This window comes from Platalea leucorodia (assembly GCF_965183815.1).
Source record: "Platalea leucorodia genome assembly, chromosome: W".
Lineage (NCBI taxonomy): Eukaryota > Metazoa > Chordata > Aves > Pelecaniformes > Threskiornithidae > Platalea > Platalea leucorodia.
Genome location: NC_138859.1, coordinates 6,565,418 through 6,589,626, shown reverse-complemented (window position 1 = coordinate 6,589,626; position 24,209 = coordinate 6,565,418). Strand labels below are relative to the sequence as shown.

The 24,209-nt window shown below is 60.3% G+C and overlaps 2 protein-coding genes across 2 annotated transcripts; one reads left to right on the top strand and one right to left on the bottom strand.

Annotated features, from left to right (window-relative positions):
* Positions 1-526: 526 nt before the first annotated feature.
* Positions 527-8,799, bottom strand: LOC309601504 (metal transporter CNNM4-like; the record flags this gene model as incomplete). The annotated part of the gene is made up of 7 exons (XM_082334533.1): positions 527-736; positions 830-1,011; positions 2,490-2,589; positions 2,732-2,901; positions 3,457-3,594; positions 3,678-3,821; positions 7,359-8,799. The coding sequence occupies 7 exons, from the start codon at positions 8,797-8,799 to the stop codon at positions 527-529; spliced, it is 2,385 nt and encodes a 794-aa protein (XP_082190659.1).
* A 768-nt stretch (positions 8,800-9,567) lies between these two features.
* LOC309601724 (VIP36-like protein) lies at positions 9,568-20,149 on the top strand (the record flags this gene model as incomplete). Its single annotated transcript, XM_082334889.1, has 9 exons — positions 9,568-9,706; positions 9,783-9,901; positions 11,497-11,614; positions 12,501-12,583; positions 14,193-14,225; positions 16,023-16,184; positions 16,257-16,371; positions 17,631-17,750; positions 18,408-20,149. The coding sequence occupies 9 exons, from the start codon at positions 9,568-9,570 to the stop codon at positions 18,548-18,550; spliced, it is 1,032 nt and encodes a 343-aa protein (XP_082191015.1). The 3' UTR covers positions 18,551-20,149.
* Between the last annotated feature and the right edge of the window lie 4,060 nt (positions 20,150-24,209).

The window sequence follows — 24,209 nt, the reverse complement described above, 5'->3', positions numbered from 1 at the left end:
CTGCCGCATCCCCCAGTGCCCCAGGCCAGCGGGAAAGGGGAACAGGCACGGGGAACGGGCATGGCCTCGCACCGCTTCACTGAGAGAAGGACGAGACGCCACCATCACGCTGCACCCCAGGCGACCCCATCCACCGTCGTGCCCCAAAAACACAGGAGAGGGGCCAGGATGCCCGTCCTGGGGGGGCCACGGTGGAGCCCCTCCCCCGCCCCAAAGCAGCCTACGAGACCTGAAGCTCCCTGAGCTGAACGAGCGCTGTCGGCGGGGCGGCCAGCGGAGAGTTGCACCGTCTCCACTGCCATCCATTTAAATTAATTAAAAATAAGCCACTCTGGAAGGCAGCAGCAAATCCCAGCTCCGTTTCACACCGCGCTGCTGCTGCCTCCTCCAGCTCAACCGGGCTTCTCCAGCGACTGCAGCACCCGGCGTGGCATCACCGAGGAGACGGTGAGTGTTTCCTACAGGGGAAAGGGTTCCTAAAACAGGCACGCGAGGTCCCTCCCGGCACGTGCCAGCGGAGCCAGGGTCAGATGGAGTTTTCCAGGGGGCTGTGGTTGCTCCGGCGGCTCAGGCAGTTCCTCTCGTTCAGGAGACTGGTGGTCTCATCGGTGGTGGCGGAGGGTTCCAGTTTCTCCAGTAAACCGGTGTCCGGTTTGGGGGCGTTGCTGTTGGGGGACTGGGGACAACTGTCCATGCGGGAGGCCGTCAGGCCGTTCTGGTATTCCTGCCGTGTGATCTGTGCCGGGGAAAAAATAATAAGGGGGGGGGGGTGAGGAGCAGTGCTGGAACCCACCGATGGCGTCCCCGTCCCGGCGGGCACCCGCCTCACCTTGACGAACTGGAGGTCGGTGAGAGCGCGGACACTGAAGTCTGCCACATACTGGGTGCCAGTGCCGGCGTTGAGCTGGTTGTTGCTGCCGCTGACAGGGGAGGAAATGGAGTCGGAGCGTTCGTGGTAGCTGAGGGAGGCTGAGCGGTTCAGGCTGCTGATGTGGGACGGGGAGCGGATCTCTGCGGGGATGGGAGGGACTGGGTTAGCCACACCGCAGACCCCCTACCCCGGGGAGGGTCCTATGCCATGCTGGGATGAGGTGTGGCAACTCTCAGTTACAGGGTGCTGAGCCCCTGGTGATGCCAGCCTTGGCTCTGGCACGTGCCAGGCAGGGAGAGCCCTGTCCCACAGGCTCTGAAGACACGGAGCCCAGCGGTGACAGGGAGCAACGGGACATGCGTCCACCCCGGCACAGCCCTGTGCCCCCCATGGCTGAGCGCTGCTGTCCCTGAGCTCTGCTGGGCAGCACCGGATTTGATCCCTGCCCGTTGACTACCGAATGGCCACCAACCACAGCCAGGGAGTCTGCAGCCCTGCCAGTCCCCCTACTCCAGAGCCAGGTGCTGCCAAGGGGACAGGGGATAGGCCCAGCCCAAGGACACTGTGACTCCTCAAACCAGTAGATCAGTCACCCTGCGTGGGGTTAGGGACGAGGTGGGGGTTATGGGGACAAGGAGGGCATGGTGACGTGCTTGGAAAGCCGGGGTGACACAGGAACCGCATGCAGCAGCAGGGAGAGTGGCATCTCCTCACCAGCCAGCCAGCACGGGGACAGCCACCACACCAGGCTGCCCAGCTGGCGCTGTCCCCCTGCTCCTCCTCCCTATCCACAGCAAAGGCAGCCGGGAGAAATCGGGGCAGTTATGGGGCGTGCAGGACCCTAACGCCAATGTGAGTGGGGCCGGGTGACACTGGGCAGCGGTGTTGCCCAAGCTCCAGCCCCACGCCTTTCCTCCTCCAGAGGCACTTGGACGCAGGATGGCAACCAGGACGGCCTCCCGGCACACGGAGACGAGGCAGCGAGTAGCCGGCCCGGCATGGGGGACAAAATACCTGGTGCTGCATTAATGGGGTGGGGACGCCCAATATGGCGGGTTAATGCGGTCACAGCGGGGTTTGGCATGTCATGCAGCCGCACCGTTTACCTGTCAACCTGGCAAACAATGACCCTCGCTTTGTGGATGGGCACCGGGGCTGGGCTGGGAGGGCTAGGGCAGAGAGACGGACAACACAACACACAGGCAGAGGAGAAGGTCAAGAGAAGCCTCTGGGCAAAGGAGAGGGCGGCTGTGGGTACCTCTGCCCCTCACAGTGCCCATGGACGGGCGCTGGTGACCCCACGACGCCAAGCTGAACCACGAGGGTCGGTGTCTGGCCGCTCGCAGAGCCGGGCAGTGACGGGAGGGCAGCCCAAAATTGGGACAGCAGGTTTTCAGCCTCTGGCTTGGGCACGGACCCTCCACTCACTGCCAGACACACTCGGGGTGCAGGTCCCTGAGGACAAGTGCCAGGGGAGGTGCTGGCCACGCAGCCCCCCAGCACGGCTTGGGGGGCACTGGCAGGGGCTTGGAGCCTCCAGCATCTCCTATTCCCAGCTCTAAATCAGGGTGGGAGGGCTCTGCCCACACCAGCACCCAGGCGATTGGGGGGTGCGTACCGGACACAGGAGAGGGGCTGAGGGCCATCACCCCATAATAGGAGAAAGCTCCCGCTTCAAACTTCATGCATTCCTTGCCGGCCTCCACCTCCACCTTGCCCTGCAAGGGAGAGACGGCGCATAAGCCACATCCCGTGGTGCTGGGCTGGATGAGATCCCCGCCATCGCAGCCTTCCCAGGGTAACGGTTCACCCAAGGGACCCCACACACGTGGCTGGCAACGCCACCCTGCGCCTGGGTACCTGCAGGATGAGGATGAAGTAGTCGGCTGCCTTGTTCTTGCAATAGAGGAAGTGGCGCGGGGATTTCTTGTTCTCCTCATCGAACTTCAGCTCCTGGATGACGTCAGAATATTTGAGGAGCCGCAACAGGATCTTCTCCGAGATGAAGTTGGGGGTGAAGAGCATCACCTCTGAGAGTAAGAGGGGAAGGGGGGGTCAGAGCCACAGTCCTTGTCCTTCTCCTGTCCCTCCAGATGAAGGTGCGCCCCCCCTGTCCCTCGGGGTGGTTCCCTGGATCAGGCTGAGCCCCAGCGACACCTCCCTGGGGCAGAAGCCCATGAGCCTGGCCCCAACACCAGCTCCAGGTCCTCAGCAAGGCCTTGGGGGGACACATGCCAGCTGGGGAACAGGACCATCCTGGAGGGACAGGGACCTGCCGAGCATCAGAGGCAGGGCTGGCATCCCTGAGCCCCGTCCCTTCTCATTTTGGGGGATGGGGGACGACAACAGAGGGGAGGAGAGTGAGATAAAACGCAAGCACCCCATAATTTCTGAACAAGACGGTTGGAGTGACGCTTCCTCGGTGGGGGAATGGGAACGGAGCCCACGTGGCTGCCAGGGAGGCGGCAGCGTGCTGAGCCCAACCAGATCTGTGCCGGGGAGCTGTCAGTGCCAGCGCTCCACAGCCGGACTGAGCCCAGGGGTGTCTGGAGCCGTGGGGGGCTTTCCCCTGCCAAAAAACTCACCCGTGGAGAGGAAGCGGTGAGCGGCCAGCAGCAGCTGTGGGGAGACCTTCACCTTCAGCTCGTTGACAGGGTCCTTGAAGGCCGAGAAGTCCCGCTTGTTCTTCTGGTTGCCCACCCGCTTCTTGCTGCGGTTGTCAGCTGTGGGGAGCAGGGTGTCAGGGGGGGCAGGCGGGACCCCGGCACGTGATGAGGTGGGGAGAGGGGCCGAGCCCAAAACCTACTGTACGTATCTGACTCGTCCAGGATCTCCGACTTGATGATCTCCTCGATGACGTCCTCCAGCGTCACCAGCCCCAGCACCTCGTAGAAGGGGTCTCCCTCGCCCTCATTGTTCACCTTCTGCACAATGGCCAGGTGGGACTTCCCTGTGGACAGACAGACAGACGTTGGAAGGGAGACCACCCCCGGTGCACCCCTAGCCCCACTGCTGGGTCCCAGCACCCAGGGATGTCACCAGGACCAGCCCTTCCCTCCCTGCCACCCTCCTAGACAGGAAACAATAAACCAGTTAAAATCTAAACAGGCGCCTGGGCTGGGCACTAATTCCCAGTGTAATGACAGTAATTAAGCCCATGACATCAGCTCCTGCAGGGCTCAAGGCACCTCTGTGCCACCGTGGGGTGTGGGCTGGGCCAGGGGGTTCACAGGAGATGGGATGTGTCCCTGGACGAGCCCATGCCATGTCACTGGAGCATGGCATGGTCCTGGCGGTGCCGGGTGAGCGCCTGTGGGCTGAGGGCACCCTGGCACGGGGGGAATGATGCAGCCATGAATCAGGTTTCTGCCAGCAGCCCCGACCTCTCTGAATTTCCTTGGTGGAGGGCTGTCCTATCCTGGAGGAAATGCTCCCGACACCTGGTGCCGCAGCAGCTGCCCGATCCTGGAGCCAAAACATCCAGGGGAAGAGAGCCAAGGGTGGCCAGCCACTGCCCGGCCGGCCCTGGCCATGAGCAGGCAGGTCCTTGCTGGCAGGAAGACCTCCCCAGCCCTGAATTAACAACTCCCCTCTGCTGGCCTCACTCCACGCAGGCAGGACACAGTTTGCCTTATTCTAGCTAAATCCAAACCGCTGGCTGGCATTGAAGCTGGCGTCGCTCTTGCCCCAGCTGCCTGACACCTGCCAAGCCTTTCCACGAACTGACGTTTCTCCTGCTTCATCCCAAAATTGCGCCGAGCCGTCACGAAAAACTCCTCGGAGGAGAAACATCCACCTCTGCTCTGGGGAGAGGAGCCGAGCGGCTGCGTGGAAAACCACAGCATGCCCAGGCCAGACCAATGTACCCGCAGGACCGGTATCCTTAGCCTGGGGAAACTGAGGCACGGAGGAAGGCAATGTTCCCTCCCTGACCTCAGCGCAGCCCAAAATAAAATCACTTCTACCTCCTCAAGCACCACGCTCGTCCCCAGGCCAGCAGCAAGGTGCCCCACTTGCCATCCCACTCCAGCTCAAAATCTGGCCTCCTCAACACTATCTGCTATTTAATTTTAGAGTTGGCAGCTGCAGGCCCCTCGTCGCTCAGGGAGAAGCTAATTTTAGGGATGGGCACCACACAGCTCCCCTTTTTCTCCTTCTTCAGCCAAACTCATGCAGTTCAGGTAACCCTGCTGCAAAAAGGCATTGCATAGAGGGGGGAAAAGACCCTAAAATTGTTGCTTGGGCCATGAAAATACCTTACCCACCCATCTAATCCCCTCGGTGAGGCACGGTGGCTCCTTCACAGACGTGTGTGAGGCGGGGAAAGGTGAAAGGATCAGGGCTGCGGGGCCAGCCCTGATTAGTCAGGCAGAGGCTCCTCTCCGGGACGAGCAGCCAAGGCTGAGCTTGGAGGGGAGTGGCCAGTGGCAAAGCAAACACGCCACGGGGAGCCCAAACTGCCGAAGCAAAGGGCACAGTGCCAGCTGCCGCAGCATCGCCAACAGGGTGTGACCTACCATGCACACCACCCTGGGACCCCCTTTGCCGTGATGGTCCCCACACGAGGAGTGAGAGCAACACCCCAAGCTTGGCAGTGAGGCCCGGAGCTCCCCGTAGGGTCATTCCCCACTCAAAGCTTCATGCCAGGAGTGCACCGAGAAAAGAAGATCGGGAAGAAGCGCTGAGCCGAGTGCCAGATGTCACTGTGGGAACTGTCACCCCGAGGCCAGCATCTGGGACATCTTGGTGGCACCGGAGGGAGAGGTCTGGCTGATGAGTGCTACGATTAGGACCATCAGAAGTGCGGCTGGTTGATTTTTCCCTCTTTAGCCTTTTGCCAGGTGTGTCTCCCACTTCTGATCTGGGTTCTGACCAGTGGGATGAGGGCAGAGACTCATCGCAGTGCTGCATCCACAAGGAACGGGGTTCAGAGGGGGACCTCCAGAACAGCCCAGGCAGCGGCCCCACAAATTACCCGCTCCTGACCCAGAGAGGCAGCAATGAAAAAATAACAATGCCAGACATGGGCAGCTTTGTAACCGGAATGAGCGTGCCTTAAATCCTTTAATAAGGATTCGTCAGAGAGAAAGCCAGTGCCAGCAGCCGGGATAACTCCAGCTGCAGCAGCAATAGGACTCCACTTCTATACTGGTGGTTTTTGGAAATGGGGTGGAGCAGGACGGCCACGCACTCCTACGGTGGTTCTTGAACCGGCGTGAGATGAACTGAAGGAAAAGCATTTGCCAAGAAGGTTTTTCGCTAATCACGGCAGCTCCAAGATGATGAGATCCTATCATCATTGCTACAACCACAAGCGACACTGAGCTGCGACCGAGGGGTGTTGTTCCTGTGCCGATATTTTTGGGTGCCAGGGAAGCATGGTCGCAAAAGGAGGCAGGAGCAGAGCTGCTGTCTCTTACCTACCCTCAAAGGTCAGCCAGGCTTGGACCTACCAGCTCCCAAACCCTCGCCCAAGCTCATGCCAAGCTCTCGCTGCGGGAGGAATTATTAGATCCCCTAAATCTTGGCAAGATCCCCCCCAAACATCCCTGACCACAGCAAACCGCCCGGCTCTCATGATGCGCCCAAACCTCCGCTGGGCGAGTGTAACAGGAGCCAGAGGAGAGCACGGGGTCACACACGGCTGAAGGCTGGCCTGGCATCACCCGGCACAGCTGCTCTGCAGCTGGGCTCTTTATTTTATCCCGGCCCAGATGCAGGCAGCCGGTCCCGCAGCAGCAGGAGCTGTGAGAGGCTGGGGAGGGCAGGGGGGTCCCCTGCCTGGTCTGGCAAAGCCCTGAGCGGGGGGGCAGGTCAAATCCTGCCTTGGAGCTAACACAACCTTTCCTGCTCCTGGTGAGATCAGCCTCTGGTGAGCCCAGGTCCCGCTCCTCCTCCCAGCCCTCCGACAGCACTCAGTGCCCCGATGTCATGAGCGGGAAGCAGAGTGGGGATGGGGGCCAGCAGCAAGAGGTGCTCGCCGTTCCCTGTTGCAGGGAAGGGCCCAGAGGAGAGAGCCAAGCCCAAACCAGGGAGCCAAGCAATTTTCCAGCAGCTATTCAAGGGCCTCCAGGGGCGATAATCAAAAACGAGGAGCAAGTAAACACTCCCAAAGTGTTCCTCAAGGCTGGCGCTGAGCGCTGGTTGCTCTGCCGCTGACAAAGCGGCGGCTGTCCCTCCCCGGCGCAGGCGCAGTGCTGTTACACACCAAACCCCGGAACCCCGGGTGGTTGTGGACACCGAGCGGCTGCCCTGGCTCGGTGCCGTGCTGCCTGTCCCCAGCAGCGCAGCAGCGTGTCCCCAGGCGCCCAGTCCCCTCCGAATCATGACCGCCCGAACCATGGGGACCCCAGGCAGCCCCAGCATGGGCAGCTCCAGCCCCGGAGGGCAAAACTCCCCAGAGTTTTGCTTCCGGCATCTGCCAGCCTCCTCCGAGGGGAAGAAAGTAGCACCCTGTGGAAGCATGGCACCCCCCTGACCCCCTCACCCTTTTTGAACTCCTCCAGCATGGCATCCAGCTTGGTGTCATGGAAGACAACGTGGACAGGGTGGTTGTAGAATTTGGTGATGGTTTTGAGGGGGGTGCAGTCATCGGGGTCGACGAAAGCCAGGTCCTTGACATAGAGGATGTCCATGATGTTGGAACGCTCGTCCTCGTAGACGGGGATGCGGGTGTAGCCGCTCTCCATGATCTCTGACATGGTGTTGAAGTCCAGGATGGCATCACTGTTGATCATGAAGCAGTTCTGCAGCGGGGTCATTACATCCTCTACCGTCTTGGTACGGAGCTCCAGAGCTCCCTGAATCATGTTGAGCTCCTCCCTCACCAGGTCGTTGTAGGGTTCCGTCACCTTCAACATCTCTACCAGCTTCTCCCGGTTGTAGACGGTGCCGATCTCCTGGCCCAGGATGCAGTCGAGGAGCTTGCTGATGGGGTAGGAGAGGGGGAACGTCACCAGCATGAAGAACTTGGTGACCACAATGGTGTTGGCGCCCACGGCCAAGCCGTGGCGGGAGCAGAGCGCCTGGGGCACGATCTCCCCGAAGATGACGATGCCAATGGTGGAAGTGATGATGGCACCAATGCCAGAGCCGATGAGGTCATCGAGGAGGATGGTGAGGGTGGTGTTAACCAGCACGTTACCCAGCAGCAGGGAACAGAGCAAATAGTTCCCCTTACGGCGAATGGGCTCGATCTTACGGGCGTAACGCTTCTCCTTGTCGGTGCCGCAGTTCTGCACAATGCGCAGCTCCATGGGATCCAGCGCCATGAGGCCCAGGTTGAGCCCGCTGAACATCCCCGACAGCACCAGCAGCCCGGCGATGAGAATCACCTGCAACCAAAGGGGCAGCAAGGACTTTTTCTCCTCCAGCACCACGATACGTCCGTCGGGGCCTTGGTGGGGCAACCAGGGCTGGCCAGGCCGGCGCTGGGTGCAGAGGACGTAGGTCTTGGCCTGCTCGTCCTTGCGCAGGGGCTGGACGCGGACGCGCAGCAGGGCGGAGGTGTCGCGGGCCTCAGCCGGGCCGGGCTGCACCAGCAGGTCCTGGGAGCGCTCGGGGCAGGTGCCGTTGGGAACCGAGGCGTTGCCGGCGGGCCGCAGCTCGGCGAAAGCCACCCGTTCGCCGGTCCGCGGGCCCAACCCCAGCCCGTAGAGGCGGAGCAGCACCTCGCTGCCCTCCGTCACACGGATGGGCCCGCGGGACGGAGCCCCCGCCGCCGGCTTCGTGCTCTCCTCCAGCCTCATGCCCAGGATCACGCTGTCCCCCGACGGCACCGCCCCGCCGGGCAGCGCCAGCAGCAGCAGCAGCAGCGGCGGCGGCGGCAACAACGGAGGAGACGACGGGGAAATCCCGCCGGAGCCGCCGGGACTGGGGCCGCTGCCACCGCCGCCGCCGCTTCGCTGCCGCCCGCCGCCCGGCGCCATGTTAGCGCCTCGCCGCCACCGCACTCGCGGTCGCGTCACACGCCACGCCACGCCGCGCCCCCCGCCCCGGGGGAGCGCATCACACGCCGCACCCCCTCCCTCCGCCCGCCCGCGGCTCGCGCGCCTTAAGGGGGCGATGACAGAGTGGGGACCGCAAGGGGTTGGGGGGGTGAGAGCGCGGTGTCACCTGAAGAGGACGCGTAGGGGGCTGCGAGGGGGTGTCCGTTAGATGGGAGTGTCCCCTGGGGAAAGTGGATGCGTGGGGGGTCCAGGGGGCGCTAGGACCTGGGGGGGGGGGGGGCAGAACCAATAGAGGGGCACTAGGACCTGGGGGGGGGGGAGGGCAGAACCAGGAGGAGGGCACTAGGACCTGGGGGGGGGAGGACAGAACCAGGAGGAGGGCACTAGGACCTGGGGGGGGGGGGGGAGGGCAGAACCAGGAGGAGGGCACTAGGACCTGGGGGGGGGGAGGGCAGAACCAGGAGGAGGGCACTAGGACCTGGGGGGGGGGGGGGCGGGCAGAACCAATAGAGGGGCACTAGGACCCGGCGGGGCAGGACTGAGGCTGGGGAGCGGTAGGGCCGGTGGGCACCAGGCGCCGGCGCGGACCCTTTAAGGCGGCCGGAACTACATTGCCCATCACCCCCCGCGCGCGCCCCGCCTCTCAGTTAACAGACAGGCCGCGCGGCCAACCGGCACGCGGCGTGGCGGGGCGGCCAATGGGCGAGCGAGGCGAGGCGAGGCGGTGGCGGCGGCGGCGGTGAAAAGATGGCGGCGGCGGTGGTGGCGGGCAGGTGGCGGGTCGGGCTGTCGCTGCTGGTGGTGGCGCTGGGGCTGGGCGCGCCGCGGGCTGAGCAGACGGAGGAGCACCTCAAGCGGGAGCACTCGCTCTCTAAGCCGTACCAGGGTGAGTGGGGCAGGGGGGCGGCGGCGGACCGTGCCTGTTACCGGTGCCCCGTACTGATGGTGGGCGTGGGCCGTAGGAGTGGGATCGGCCAGCTCGGGACTGTGGGACCTGTTGGGCAACGCCATGGTCACGACCCAGTACATCCGCCTCACCCCCGACGTGCAGAGCAAGCAGGGAGCCATTTGGAACCGAGTGGTGAGCCCGGGGCGGGGGGACCGGGGGGCACCGGAGTGGGCGGGGGGGGCTGAAGGAGAGGGTCGGGACCGGGGGGTGCCCCCCGTGGGGGCGGGATAGTGGTGGAGGAGCGGGGTTAGGCTAAGTTGAGGGGGGTGGGGGAGGGGGTTTTGGGGGCTTGGGGTGAGTATAGGGGGGGTGGGGGCCGAGGGTGGGGGGGTTTGGAGACTGAGCCGGGGGTGGGGGGAGTCCCTGAGTGGGTTTGGGGTGCAGATGCATGGGCAGGGCTTGGGGGGGCTGGGGGCCTGGGGAAGGGGTTTTGAGCTGGGGGGGGATGGGCAGGTCTGGGCCAAATGAGGGGGGGTGGGGGGGGCTAGGCCAGCAGGTATGAGGGGTTTTTGAGGAGGGGGGCGTGGGGTGGGGTGGTCTGGGGGGGTTGTGGGAATGCAGTGGGTGTTTGGGCTGGGGAGGTTTGAGGGTATGGGCTGTGGTGGTGGGGGAGTTGGGGTGGGCTATGGAGGCCATAGGGTGGTGGGAAACTGGCTGGGGGTGTTGAGTGGGGAAGGGGAGGGCCATGGGGGTTGGAGCTGGGGTGGTTTGGGGGCCTTTGGGCTGGGGGTACCAGCAGTACTTCAGCTTCCAGCCTTTGGCACAGCAATTCCTGCAAGGGCTGAGTCCCCCCCATGTGAATTTGGGGTGCCTGTGCTGACCAGCTTGGGGTCTCTCTTGGGACAGCTATGGCTGAGCATGCCTGCTGCCCCCTTTGCCCTGCCCTCATCTCTGAGCGGGGCAGGTAAAGTGGCAGCTCGATGTGGCATGCCAGCGCTGTGCCCACGAGCCTTTTGCCCAGCAGACAGCAAGGCTTCCTTTAATACCTTGATAATTCCTGTTGAATTTAAATTTGGGGTTGAAATCGGTGGGGTTTTTGTGCCCCACCGCTCCGCAGTGATTTAGAAAATGCCTTATGAGACCAGAAGCAATCTGTCACACTCAGCTTATATTGTTATAAGATATTGAGGGAGAGGTTTTCTTGCTTGGGTTTATGGCTCCCACAAAATGTTGTGGCTTCCAAGCGAAGCCACCGGCCAGCTTCACAACATTGTGTGAGTAAATCTGTTACAAGCTCATCGTGTTGTGTGCCTGTTAGCACAGGGAATTTGTTGGTAATTCAAGAAATAATTGGCTCATCAGCAATTAAGAAGCTGGAGCTGCTCCTCAGGCTCTTTCTGTTCTCTTTTTTTCTGGGTGTGAGTTATTAATTTTGCTGGAGTTGCTGTTGCCTCAGAATAGCATGAGATCAGAATCGGTTCCTTGGCTTTTTATAGCCTTGGGTAATGACCAATTCCCTTGGCTTAATGATGTCCCTTGGGATTAATTATTCTTGCTTGCATCCAAAATATAGGACAGCATGGTCTGTTGGCAAGGGAAATAGGGAGCGGCAGCGTGCTCTCCGGTTTGGCGGTGCCTGGAGCTGCTGGTTGTTGCAATGGGCAGGGGACAGCGCAGCTGGCTGCAGTGGTCTGTCCTTGCTGGCCCCTCACCTTCGTGGGCAGGGAAGCAGTGGGTGCTGGCATGAGGAACACCCTAATTTCATGTCCTTGCTCCTTCTTTTGCAGCCGTGTTACCTCCGAGACTGGGAGATGCAGGTGCATTTTAAAATCCACGGACAAGGCAAGAAAAACCTGAACGGAGACGGCTTTGCTATCTGGTACACCAAAGATCGCATGCAGCCAGGTAAAGCACCGGTGGTAGCTGCTGGGGTGGAGGCCGTGCCTCAAGGGGAAGGTGTCAGGCGGCACGTGCCACCTTCTTGAGGACATCTTCTCCCCCATCTGTAGGCTCACTTGGGGAAATTGCAGTGGGGAATTGCAGCGTCCTCTGGGAAATTGCAGTGTTTTGGGGCCTTAGGGCTGTTTTTCTTTTGCCCTGGCAGGCAAAGAGGGAGTAACGACCGTGCATGAGGCTGCCTCTGAGCCTTGGCACCCTGTGTTGGGGGTTTACGGGGGTCCTGGGAGGCTGGAGTCAGCTCAGGGGTAGATGGCTTTAGGATTGTTTTGCCCTGATCTTGAGATGGGTGGTGTAATGGGAAGTGTGGGGCCTCCTGTGTTGGGAGTCAGCTCCTTAAAAAACAGACTACAGAGGAAGCTCGATCCTTGACCAGCAAAGGGTAGGGGATTTAATCTTGTCCTCTGACTTCCCTGCTGGGAGGGTCTGTATACTTGATTAACTGCTCAAGGCTGCATGGAGCTCTGTAGTGCTTGGCTCTGTCTCTGGCCTTTGAAGAGGTGACACAGCTCCATCCTACAGAAGCAGGTGGAAGCTGGAGCCAAAAGATCCCTCCCTGCTGATCCCCCATCACAGTATCTGACTTGGGTCTCCCTGCCACAGTGATGTTAACAAGCCTTCGTGTGCCTTGACCCTGTACATCTTCCCAACTCGACTTGTGCGTGGGTTTTGACGTGGAGTTATGTGACTTGAGGGTAAATCTGCCCCTGTGTAGTCTGGAGAGTGGCTGCCTTGTCACCTGATACCCATCCCTTCGTGTTGTTCTCTGTAACAAACCCTTTGCAACACCTGCTCAGCCTTGCCACCCTTATTCAGAGCCTCTTCTTTCTTCTAGGACCTGTCTTCGGCAGCAAGGATAACTTCCTGGGCCTGGGAGTATTCGTGGACACCTACCCAAATGAGGAGAAGCAGCAGGAGGTGAGCTAGGACAGATAAACAGGACTGTGCTGCTTGCCAACTGCCTGCAGAGTGTGGTACGGGCAGCACCAAGGTTATGGCTCGCATCGCCGCGAACACAGCTCTTTGTTGGCGCGGTGCGATTTTTTTGAGCTCTTAAATCAGAGACCAGATATTACTCTGCTTCCTCTCCGCTGCCTTTCCCTGCTGTGCTGTGTAGTTGTTTTTTCTTCCTAGTGAGGCAATAACTCTTCAGAGACGTGAAAGGCTGCAGGGTAGTTTTGTGGTCAGCTTTACCCAGAGAAAAAGCTCTCAGGGCAGGAGAAAACTAGGTGATGACACCACCTCTGCATTGTGAGCTCCTGCGCTTTCTGGAGGCTGTCAGCAAGTAGCACTTGAGGTGAAGCTGTACCAAGAGCGTGGTCTTTGTAGACCTTGAGTAGAGCGGTACCCGAGCTGCCAGCCCAGGCCTGCCTGCATGACGGGGCTGTTTCATGGCAGCTGGTCGGCAGGAGGCTTTCCCTGCTCTCAGGGATGCAGCGTGACTGTGCTCTGCCTCTTTGAAAGACACCTGTCTGAAGACCTTTGTGTTCCTGATGTCTGTTGTTTGTTTGGGTTTATTGGTGTGTGTTCCTGTGGAGAAGGGAGTGCAGAGGCAGTTAAAACTGGGCCCTTCACACCCTGATGCTGGAATCTGTTTCATCACTCCAAAACCAAAGCTGGACCCTTTCTTAATTCTAGCTTCCCCTAAAAAATAGGCGCTGTTTTATCCCAAGACCTTGGCACTAACCCCACCGCTCCACAGGACCCCCTTCATCCTAGGGAGAGAGACAGAAGGGTGCAGTTGGGATGCGCCCTGACCTTGGAGCTGCTGAGCAAATATTGAGTAACTACCGGCTTTTGTTCAAACATCCAAAGCAGCCGTCTCTGGCGCGGGGGTGGACTTTGTGCTTGTAAAAGCCTTTCTGAACCACCTGATGCTGTGTTACCAGCAGCACTCAGGGTTTAGCATGGTGTTGGATGGATCTTCTTGATTTGCAGGGTGGCAGCTCTGCTCTTGTGGGGTAAAGGGATGCACAACAGGTCTTATTTAAAAGAAATAATCAGTGGAACATGGGTGTCTGGCTTCCCAGCACAGTCTGCAACCGGAGGGGGCTGCCCTCCTCTGGTCAAGCACTGAGGAAGGGAAGAGATGGAGAAAAGCGCATTGGCCAGTTGCTGTAATGGTGTATGGGTTCACAGCTGCTTTCTCTCTCCTTTAAAAGGACAAAAAGAAGCCTTATTCTCGAGGGAAAAGGGACAGGTTAGTTGTGGGTCCCTGGGGAGCGGTTGTGGCCAATGTGTCCCCCACTGGTTTTTGTGCGAGTGAGCTGCTGCACGACAAGGAGGAGAAATGCTGTACGTGGCAACACTTGACATGGCTTTCGCCCACCGGCACAGTTTCCTAGCCGTGTGTCCCGAGATTAGGCACCTAACACCTAAACCCCCCTCTGCTTTAGTCTGCACTAAGCCGATAATACACTGAGCTCTTTAGGAAGGAATTTTCCAGGTTGCAGGTTAACACTAAACTCTGGTCTGTGACCGTCTTGCTTCTGTGCTTTCTTGCTTTGCGATAACCCTGGACTGGCAGGCTCAGAAGAGGAGGTACAGCCCGGGGAATCAGGTACTTGCTCTCGCTGACCTACCCATTCCCAAGCTGTCGGGTTTCACCTTGTCTGAGCCCCGGAAATCCCTTGTCTGAGCCCCGGAAATCCCTTGTCTGAGCCCCGGAAATCCCTTGTCTGAGCCCCGGAAATCCCTTGTCTGAGCCCCGGAAATCCCTTGTCTGAGCCCCGGAAATCCCTTGTCTGAGCCCCGGAAATCCCTTGTCTGAGCCCCGGAAATCCCTTGTCTGAGCCCCGGAAATCCCTTGTCTGAGCCCCGGAAATCCCTTGTCTGAGCCCCGGAAATCCCTTGTCTGAGCCCCGGAAATCCCTTGTCTGAGCCCCGGAAATCCCTTGTCTGAGCCCCGGAAATCCCTTGTCTGAGCCCCGGAAATCCCTTGTCTGAGCCCCGGAAATCCCTTGTCTGAGCCCCGGAAATCCCTTGTCTGAGCCCCGGAAATCCCTTGTCTGAGCCCCGGAAATCCCTTGTCTGAGCCCCGGAAATCCCTTGTCTGAGCCCCGGAAATCCCTTGTCTGAGCCCCGGAAATCCCTTGTCTGAGCCCCGGAAATCCCTTGTCTGAGCCCCGGAAATCCCTTGTCTGAGCCCCGGAAATCCCTTGTCTGAGCCCCGGAAATCCCTTGTCTGAGCCCCGGAAATCCCTTGTCTGAGCCCCGGAAATCCCTTGTCTGAGCCCCGGAAATCCCTTGTCTGAGCCCCGGAAATCCCTTGTCTGAGCCCCGGAAATCCCTTGTCTGAGCCCCGGAAATCCCTTGTCTGAGCCCCGGAAATCCCTTGTCTGAGCCCCGGAAATCCCTTGTCTGAGCCCCGGAAATCCCTTGTCTGAGCCCCGGAAATCCCTTGTCTGAGCCCCGGAAATCCCTTGTCTGAGCCCCGGAAATCCCTTGTCTGAGCCCCGGAAATCCCTTGTCTGAGCCCCGGAAATCCCTTGTCTGAGCCCCGGAAATCCCTTGTCTGAGCCCCGGAAATCCCTTGTCTGAGCCCCGGAAATCCCTTGTCTGAGCCCCGGAAATCCCTTGTCTGAGCCCCGGAAATCCCTTGTCTGAGCCCCGGAAATCCCTTGTCTGAGCCCCGGAAATCCCTTGTCTGAGCCCCGGAAATCCCTTGTCTGAGCCCCGGAAATCCCTTGTCTGAGCCCCGGAAATCCCTTGTCTGAGCCCCGGAAATCCCTTGTCTGAGCCCCGGAAATCCCTTGTCTGAGCCCCGGAAATCCCTTGTCTGAGCCCCGGAAATCCCTTGTCTGAGCCCCGGAAATCCCTTGTCTGAGCCCCGGAAATCCCTTGTCTGAGCCCCGGAAATCCCTTGTCTGAGCCCCGGAAATCCCTTGTCTGAGCCCCGGAAATCCCTTGTCTGAGCCCCGGAAATCCCTTGTCTGAGCCCCGGAAATCCCTTGTCTGAGCCCCGGAAATCCCTTGTCTGAGCCCCGGAAATCCCTTGTCTGAGCCCCGGAAATCCCTTGTCTGAGCCCCGGAAATCCCTTGTCTGAGCCCCGGAAATCCCTTGTCTGAGCCCCGGAAATCCCTTGTCTGAGCCCCGGGACTGCATGGAAACCAGCTGTCCTCCGTCCCAGATGTCGGGGAGCTGAGGCTGAGCCTGAGGAAGGCTGGGGGATGAAGTGAGATTGTGCTGTTGTATTGTTGAGATGGATTCTTGGGAGGTGAAGGAGTTTGGGGTCCATAGGGCTGTCACGGCTCTTGACCCCAGAGGTGTGCCAGGATGCATGGGCAGCCGGTAGAGCCGAGCTGTGGCTGGCGGGGCAAGAGCAGAAACTAACCCCCGGCCTTCCCCTCCTTGCAGCGCATCTTCCCCTACATCTCTGCCATGGTGAACAATGGCTCTCTTGCCTACGATCACAACCGGGACGGGAGACCAACGGAGCTGGGGGGCTGCACGGCCATGGTGCGCAACCTCAACCACGACACCTTCCTGATGATCCGCTATGTGAAGAGGAGACTGACGGTGAGTGCTGCCTGCCAGGGCAGAGTGGGCAGCGGGGCCACAGCGGGGCTAAGGGAGTTTCTTCTTTCTCAGGTGTTGATCGATATTGATGGTAAGCACGAGTGGCGAGACTGCATTGATGTGCCAGGCGTGCGCTTGCCCCGTGGGTACTACTTTGGGACCTCTTCTGTCACCGGAGACCTGTCAGGTACTGCCCCGGGGCCCCCAGCCTTGTTCCCCAAGCAGCTCTGGCAGCTCCTGCGCAGCTTTGGGTGTCTGGAGGTGCAGCTCGGTACCTGCTGGGGCTTACAGAAGCATGCAAGGACCTTTCCATGCTTTAAACACCCTTGAGCTGTGAGCAGGAGCCTTGTGGGTTTTTTTTTTTTATCTTGCAGCAACTCCCAAGGAGCCAAAAGCCTGGTCTGGGTGCATTGCTCCCCCGAGCACTTTGTCTAGGCAGCGCTTCCCACTTTCCTTGAGCTCCCTGCGGGGCCGCAGCCTGACCTCAGCCAGCCTCTCTTAACAACACACAGTGAAGCAGCTGTACCGGCTCAGCCGGAGGGTCTGTCTCTAAAACATGTGCCTTGGGAGGAGTAAAAACAGGATGAGCACTGAAAAAAAATCTCCTGTACTCTCCTGCTGCAACCCGTGGTGCCTGGGTTAGCCCCAAGGGCAGCGCTGGAAAGAACTGCCATCGCTGCGAACACCCCAGATGTTACAGCCAAGCCACAATGCTTACTCCTGCTTTCTGACTCTGTCTCTGGGACACACCTGGGTGTATTGAGGGAGGGACCAGCCAGGTGCGCCTGGAAATGGTGGTGCAACGTGGGCCAATGTAAATCGGGTTTTGCAGAGAGCTAAAGCCCTCCACTTTCCTCAGCATAATACTTCTCTCCTGGCACTGGTCCAGGTGCCGTGAGACCTGACGTTACCCCGTTGTGCCTCTTTTGGCAGGTTTTTAAGCCTGATTTGAGTTACGCTTCTACAAAAGCGTGTTGATGGCCAGTGTCTGGGCCCGTTGTTGGCTCCAACAAAAGTTCCTTTTCTCTCTCAGATCTCTGCCCAGTGCCCGGGGAGCTGGCAGGCTGGCGTGGAGCGCTCGCCTTGTCCCACTAACAACTCTACCATCACAAGCAAAGGAAGCAGGGCCACGTGAGGCCGATGCTAACGCATTCCCTTCGGGTGGCCGAGTGGTTTCGAGTCAGATGATCTCCTAGTCTGGGCTGTTGTTTTTCAGTTTAAGTAGCTTAAAGGTTCCTGTTGGCAGAGGGCCCTGCGCTGGGGCGCAGCTCTCAGCCCAGCGTAGACCCTGCCTTGCAGAGGTGAGTTTTCCCCCCTTGGGAGGGGAGAGCCAGTGCCTTTGCCCCAAGTGATAACATCCCATGGTGCTGCCTGTGGCACTCGAATCCCTGGCTAGAGCCATATTTGTCGGTGATGCCTCAGGACATGTTTCTGCTCTGCTTCCAGACAACCATGACATCATTTCGCTCAAGCTTTACCAGCTGACAGTGGAGTGGACACTGGAGGAGGAGAAGCGGGACAGAGAGGTGTACCTGCCGGTCGTGGACAACCTGAAGCTGCCGGGAAGTGAGTAGGAGCTGCCAGCCTCATTCAGGGGAAGGCGGGACCAGCAGGGATTCGGGGGGACTCGCAGCTGTGGTGCTTGTGGAGCAGAAACCATGTCATCTCACCAGCAAACCAGCCAAGCTCCAGCTGGAGTTGGGAGTTCTGCGCCCCATTCTTCCCACAGACGGTTGTTCTTGCCTGCTGTGTGACACAACCAGTGTCACAGCCCGTCTCCATTTGGCATGGGTGTAGCAGGCAGCAGTGCTCACCCTCGGAGAAGTGCTGCCCTTCCGGAGGTCCCCAGCCTGCTGGGCTAAGCATGTCTGCTCCACTTTGGTCATGCCAGAACCAAAATGGGGTGTGCTGGTCCACTGGAAGCTCACAGAGGTTTGAACCTCGATGGTGTCATCTCCCCTCCAGAAATCCCACCACAGACGTGTCCACGAGCCCCTTGTGTGCCCTGAGGTCTCACGGCTCTGGCCCTTACAATGAGCTGGGACCAAAAGCTTTGGGAAGCCAAATCCTGGGGTGGTGCGAGCCTGGCAGGGTATGCATGGGGTTACTGGTGTGTCAGCGTGGGGTGGTTAAACCCCCCCAGTGCAGGCAAATCTCAGCTGGGTTTCGGGGTGCTGGGCTCTCTGGGGACTCACAGGCTGTTTTTCTTCCTCTGTCACGCAGTGGAGGTGCTGCTGGAGCCCGTGAGTGGCCTGGCTCTTTTCTTAATTGTCTTCTTCTCCCTTGTTGCCATCGTTTTCACCATCGTCATTGGAGTCATCGTCCACAACAAGTGGCAGGAGCAGAGCCGGAAACACTTCTATTGACTTGGGAACCCCTCCCTGGGATGGCCCGTTGCTAGTCCCTTGCTAGCCATGTCCCGACTCCCACCCGTCCCAGACTGGCCAGAGCGTGATGGACCGACCCTCACAGCAGGGACCCTTGTGTCCCTCCGAAAACCCCAGCGGGGACAGCTGCCGTTTCTTACTGGACTCCAGAACTCCCATGCCGCTCCCGATGGAAGCGGGGGATCCCTAGCTTGGTATGCAACAGACTGGGAGCTGAGTGCTGCAGGGACAGACTTGCTGTCCCCTGAAGGAGCTTTGCTTTGTGAGTTGTTTAGGAGGACAGGCTGTGCCATGGGGTGCTGGCAGTGCTGAGCCATCTCTCTGCCATCCAGGGAGCCTGACTGTGGGCAAAAGTTGCCACCTTGGCTGTGAAATCCTGCCTGAGGGATGCTGGTGAGTGCCTGCTTTCCTCACCAGACTCCTACCACAACCCTTGCAACCCCTTGTCTCAAGTGGTTTGATTTCCAGGAGGGATTTTCCAAGTTGTTTTCTATCACCTGCCTTAGGCTGTCTTTGGAGACTGGACTGCTTTTCTTTGTAATTTGAATTCCCCTGCTGCTGTGCAACCCCCCTCTGTCCCACTAGTCACTGAGGTTTGGTGTTTTGGGGCAGGGGATGCTGACTGTTTTCCCCGGCGGCAAGGCAGGTCAAGCTGGGAACGTGCCTGGCTGCTGGGCTCACCCCTTGGGGAGCAACCGGTCCCCTCCATGAAGCCGACCTGGGGCAGCCCCTCACTGCAGACCCCTCCTCGGTTTGGGGTGTAACACTGGGTTCCCCATTTCTAGTAACCATTTGCTGCTGCCTTTTGGGGCTCAGCCCCTCTTTCTGCTCCACAGGGCTGCTGCCAAGCATGCCACCGCCTCTGCATGCCTCCTGTCCCAGCGTGGCCTCCTGCACCGGTGCTGTTTGCATGTTGTGTCGTGGCTTCTGGCAGCTTTCCCCTCGGTGCTCGCTGCCTCCCAGGGCCCCTCCGAGGAGGAGCTGAGCCTCGTGGGGCGATTCCCCTGCCTCTTGGAGCCGGCGCTCTCCCTGCCTTTCAGGGAGTTGTAGTTTATTCCTACCTCAGTGACTGCTTTGGTCAATGCGTTTCTCTTGCCGGTCCTCGCAGCCGCCTTTGCCCCTGGGGACTTCGTTGGTAGCTCACAATGTGATGCCACAGAGAGTACTGGGTCCCTGGAGAGACCCAGGAGAGGGAGATATTAGGTCAGTTTGTCCCAGGGGAGTCCTAGTGGCTCTGGGGACATCAAGATGGCAAATTTGACACCCTGCCAGCCCCATCGGCAGCAGCACCCTCCTCACTGGTGTCCTGGGGAGCTATGTCTGTGCCCTGCTGCTTTCCAGGACACTCACACCTGGGACAGATCCCCACGGGGGTCCCAGTGGTGCCTGGGGGGGCCGGTGATTTTTTTGGCAGGATGCTGTTGCTGGGGTAGGTGGGAGCTTTTTTCAAAGTGCCCAATGGTCATTGTGGTGTGAAAGGAGAGGTTTTTCTGGTGTTTTGTCTCTTTTTGCCCGATAACCAGGAGCGAAACATATGTGCCTCTCCCTGGAGCTGTAACTGGTGTCTCGGAATAAACATTGGGGGCTGTGTGTGTGTGATATGGCCATGCTTTTTGTCACCACCGAGTCCCCTGGATGCAGCATTTCCTCCCCAAACCAATGCCATCAAGTGCCGTAGCTAGTCAGGGGCCATGTCCCAGTGCCATGGGGCTGCCCAAAATGGAGTAGCTCCTTTGTCAGCCCCCCTCCCTCCTCCCCCAGCCCATGGCGTTGAGGATGATGCTTTGACCATCACTGGATGTGGCTTTAATAAAGAGGTGATGCGGGTGCGTGGCATCCCCTTGGCGTGCCCTGGGGAGAGCACATCAGGGCTTGCCTGCACTGGCTGTGGGATGCTCACCTCTGGTGAGGTGCAAACTGTGGAGAGGGTTAACCAGCTTCATGGCCAAATAACCCTGCAACGAGGGAGAGAGGGGAGCTCAGGGGGGCTTTGCAGCTGGTGAGGGGGGAATTGGGGGGTGGTCATGCCCCTGGTGCTCACTAGGGTGGCATAGATGAAGGTGAGGAGCAGCAGTGGTGTTGCTGCCAGATGCCATATCCCAGGCCACGCAGCAGTGCCTGCAGCCACAGGAAGGACCACAGGCACCCTGTGTCACCCATGTCTCCCTTCCCTGCACCCCAGGGGGCGATGAGCTGATCTTCCTGGGGACTCAACACAGGTGTCGGGAGTGTTGAGTACATGTTAGGATCCTCCTGGCCTTTCCCCGCTGGCTGCTCTTCTGTCTCCTTTGCTGTCGTCAGCTCCAGGCTCAGCTCCAGCTTACCCTGGAGGGGGGAGGTAGGGTGCAGGGTCTGTCCTTCTGCTATCCCAGTGCTTCCCCACCAACCGAGAGGTGCCGCTTGCTGCCCTCCTGCATGGTGCAGGGCCACCACCCCCTCGCCCATCTCTGCTGGGAGGGGACCTGCGTCCCCTGCCAGGGGCTTTTAGGGGTCCCCTGCAGTGTTGGGGTGCAGTCCTGGGGGTGCTGGGCAGGCTGCGGCAGCCTGGTGAGCTCCAGCTCCAGGATGCCTGTGGGGAAAAGCCAAGGTGGGGGGCAGCTGGCTGTCACCTGTGGGTGCTCCCCATCATTTGTGGGTGCCCCCTGTCACCTGTGGGTGTCCCCCACCCTGCCAGAGGATGTGAGGCAGGGAAACAAAGTCTCACCCAGAAACTCATTGGCCGAAAACTTGTTCTCCCACACTTGGAGGATGAGCTTGGGGGGCACCTTCAGCACCTGCTCCTGCCATGGCAGGGAGGGGGAAAGAGGGGTGGCATGCTTGTCCCCTCTGTCCCACCCACCCCAGCACCACCCACCCCAGCACCCCCCACTCTGGGGTGCCCCTTGCCTTCTGGGGCAGGATGCAGAGTTGCTCGGCTGCCAGATACTCGAAGGAGAAGACAAAATGCCAGTTGAAGCCCCTGTCCCTCTGCAGCGAGCAGTAATGCCTGTCTGTCCTCTGCTGTTGCTCCTCCAGCCCGGAGGGAGGGGATGCTGCTGTCACCTCCCGGGGGGGGAATGTAGTGGTGGCCTCACATAGATGTCACTCATCTGCTGCCCCGCCGGGTTGGTGTCCCCCAGGTCCATGTCCCGTGTGTTCCAGACCATGTAGTGCAGCTCATACTTTGGGGAGGGGGGACAAGGATGTGTCACCTTCTCCCTTGGGACACCTCTCTCCCACCCTCTGGGGTCTGGCCGGGCGCTCACCTCTGGGGCTTGCAGGGGAGTGATGACAATGGGAGGGCCGGGTGGCCCGAGGCTGTCGGGAAAGACATCCACCCACATCTGCACCTTGCCCTGCACAGCATGTGGGGGGAGGCTGGGACTGGCACCCCTTGGTCCCCACACCTGTGTCTCCCCCTGTCCTAGGGTGTCTCCATCACACCCCTTCCAGCATCCCTCCCTGCCCTGGGGTCCCTGTCACCCCAGGGTCCCCAAGGCAAGCCCTAGCATCCCTTCATGCCCCAGGGTCCCCATCACCCTAGGGTCCCTCTCTGGCCATGTCCTCATCATCATGCTGTCCTCATTACCCCAGGGTCCCTGTTGAGTCGCCATCACCAGCACCTGCAGCATCACTCCCCTGCCCCGGGGTCCTTGTCACCCTGGAGTCCTCGTCACCCTGGGGTCCCTGGCATACCCTATACCTGAAGGTCTCCATCACCATAGAGTCCCTCCCTGGCCACGTCCCTGGCATCCCAGGGTCTCCATCACCCTGTCCTTGTCCCCTCCACCCCAGGGTGCCCCATCCCCACCTGCTCCAGCCCAGGTTGGGTGCTGTTGCAGAGGATGCAGGTCTTGAGGTGCTCGGGGACAAGGTGACAGGCATGGAGCACATGCAGGGCCAGGCATTCACAGGGCACCCCAGGGTGCCAGTGCGCAGAGGGGCCATTCTCTGCAAGGCTGAACTGTTGCACCTGCAGGACAGGATCCAGCCCCCCTATGCCCCCACCCAGACCCCCACCCACCGAAATGGCTGAGGAGGAAGGTTTGGTCCCCGAAGGTGACGGCAGTGCCCTTGGCGCTGAACTCAGGTGCCATCAACCCTCGGCTGCAGGCAAAGTGCTCCAGTGCCTGGCTGGGGGGGAGCTGGTCCCTCCAGCACCCAGGGCCAGCACTGCAGGGACAGCAGGTGGGCTGGGGGCTGTGGCATCACCCCTCCTGGGTGTCCCCTTCCTGGCCATTGCCCCCATCTCCCTGTGCCCACCCCATTCCCCTGTGCCCATCCCTGTGCCAACCCCATCCTCATCTTCTTGTGCCCACTCCCATGTGCCCACTCCCATGTGCCCACTCCCATGTACCCACCCCATCTCCATCCCCCTGTGCCAACCTCATCCCCTTGTGCCCACCCCATAACCACCTCCTCATGCCCACCCCATCTCCCTGTCCCCATCCCTGTGCCCACCCTCATCTACCCACCCTGTCCCCATCTCCTTGTGAGCATCCCTGTGCCACCCCATTGCCCCGTGCCCACCCCATAACCACCCCCCTGTGCCTATCCCTGTGCCAACCCCATCCTAACCTGCTTGTGCCCACCCCATGTACCCACCCCATCCCTCTGTACCCACTGCATCCCCATCTCCTTGTGCCCATTCCTGTCCTCACCCTGTCCCCATCCACTCCTTCACCATCTCCTTGTGCCCACTCCTATGTACCCACTCCATCTCCATCCCCCTGTGCCCACCCTGTCCCCCGTGCCCACCCTATCCCCATCCCCCTGTGCCCATCCCTCTTCCCAACTCATCCCCACCCTTTGCGCCCACCCTGTGCCCTCTCCCTCCCCATCACCCTGTGCCCATTGCCCTGTGCCCATCCCCATTCCCCTGTGCCCACCCCTGTGCCCTCTCCCATCCCATTCCCTCATGTCCACCCTATCCCCATCTTGTGCCCACCTCCCTGTTCCCTCTCCCTCCCCACCCCCCCTGTGCCCATCCCCATGCCCACTCCTGGGCTCAGGACTGTGCACTCCAATGTCCCCAGCCCCCCGGTGCCCCCTGTCCCCAGGGGCACCCACGTGCGGTAGAGGGCAGGCAGCCTGCAGTGGGCGCGGAAGCAGGAGAGCAGGCGGTTCTCCAGGTCGATGGTGGTGGTGCCGATCTCCTGGTCAGGTGGCAGCAGGTCGTAGTCCAGCAGCGAGACCCACAGGTCCTTCTCCAGTGGGATGGTGCCTGTCACCTCAAACAGCCTGGCAGCAGGGGTGCCATCAGCCCCGGGGACACGCCAGCATGGGGGCTGGCACCCGCTGGCATGGGGAATGGGGACCCATAGGCATGGGGACCTGCTGGCACAGGGACTTGGTGGCATGAGGACCTGGTGGCACAGGGACCCATCAGCATGGGGAATGGGGACCTGGTGGCACAGGGGACCTGCTGTTGTGGGGAAGGGGGACCTGCTGGCACAGGGGACCTGGTGGCATGGGGAATTGGGATGTGGTGGCATGGGGACCTGCAGATGTTGGGAATGGGGCATCTGGTGGCATAGGGACCTGCTGTCATGGGGAAGGGGAACCTGGTGGCACAGGGACCCTCCAGCACAGGGAATGGGGACCTGCTGGCATGGGGACATGCTGGCAGAGGAATTGGGGACCTAGTGGCTCAGGAACC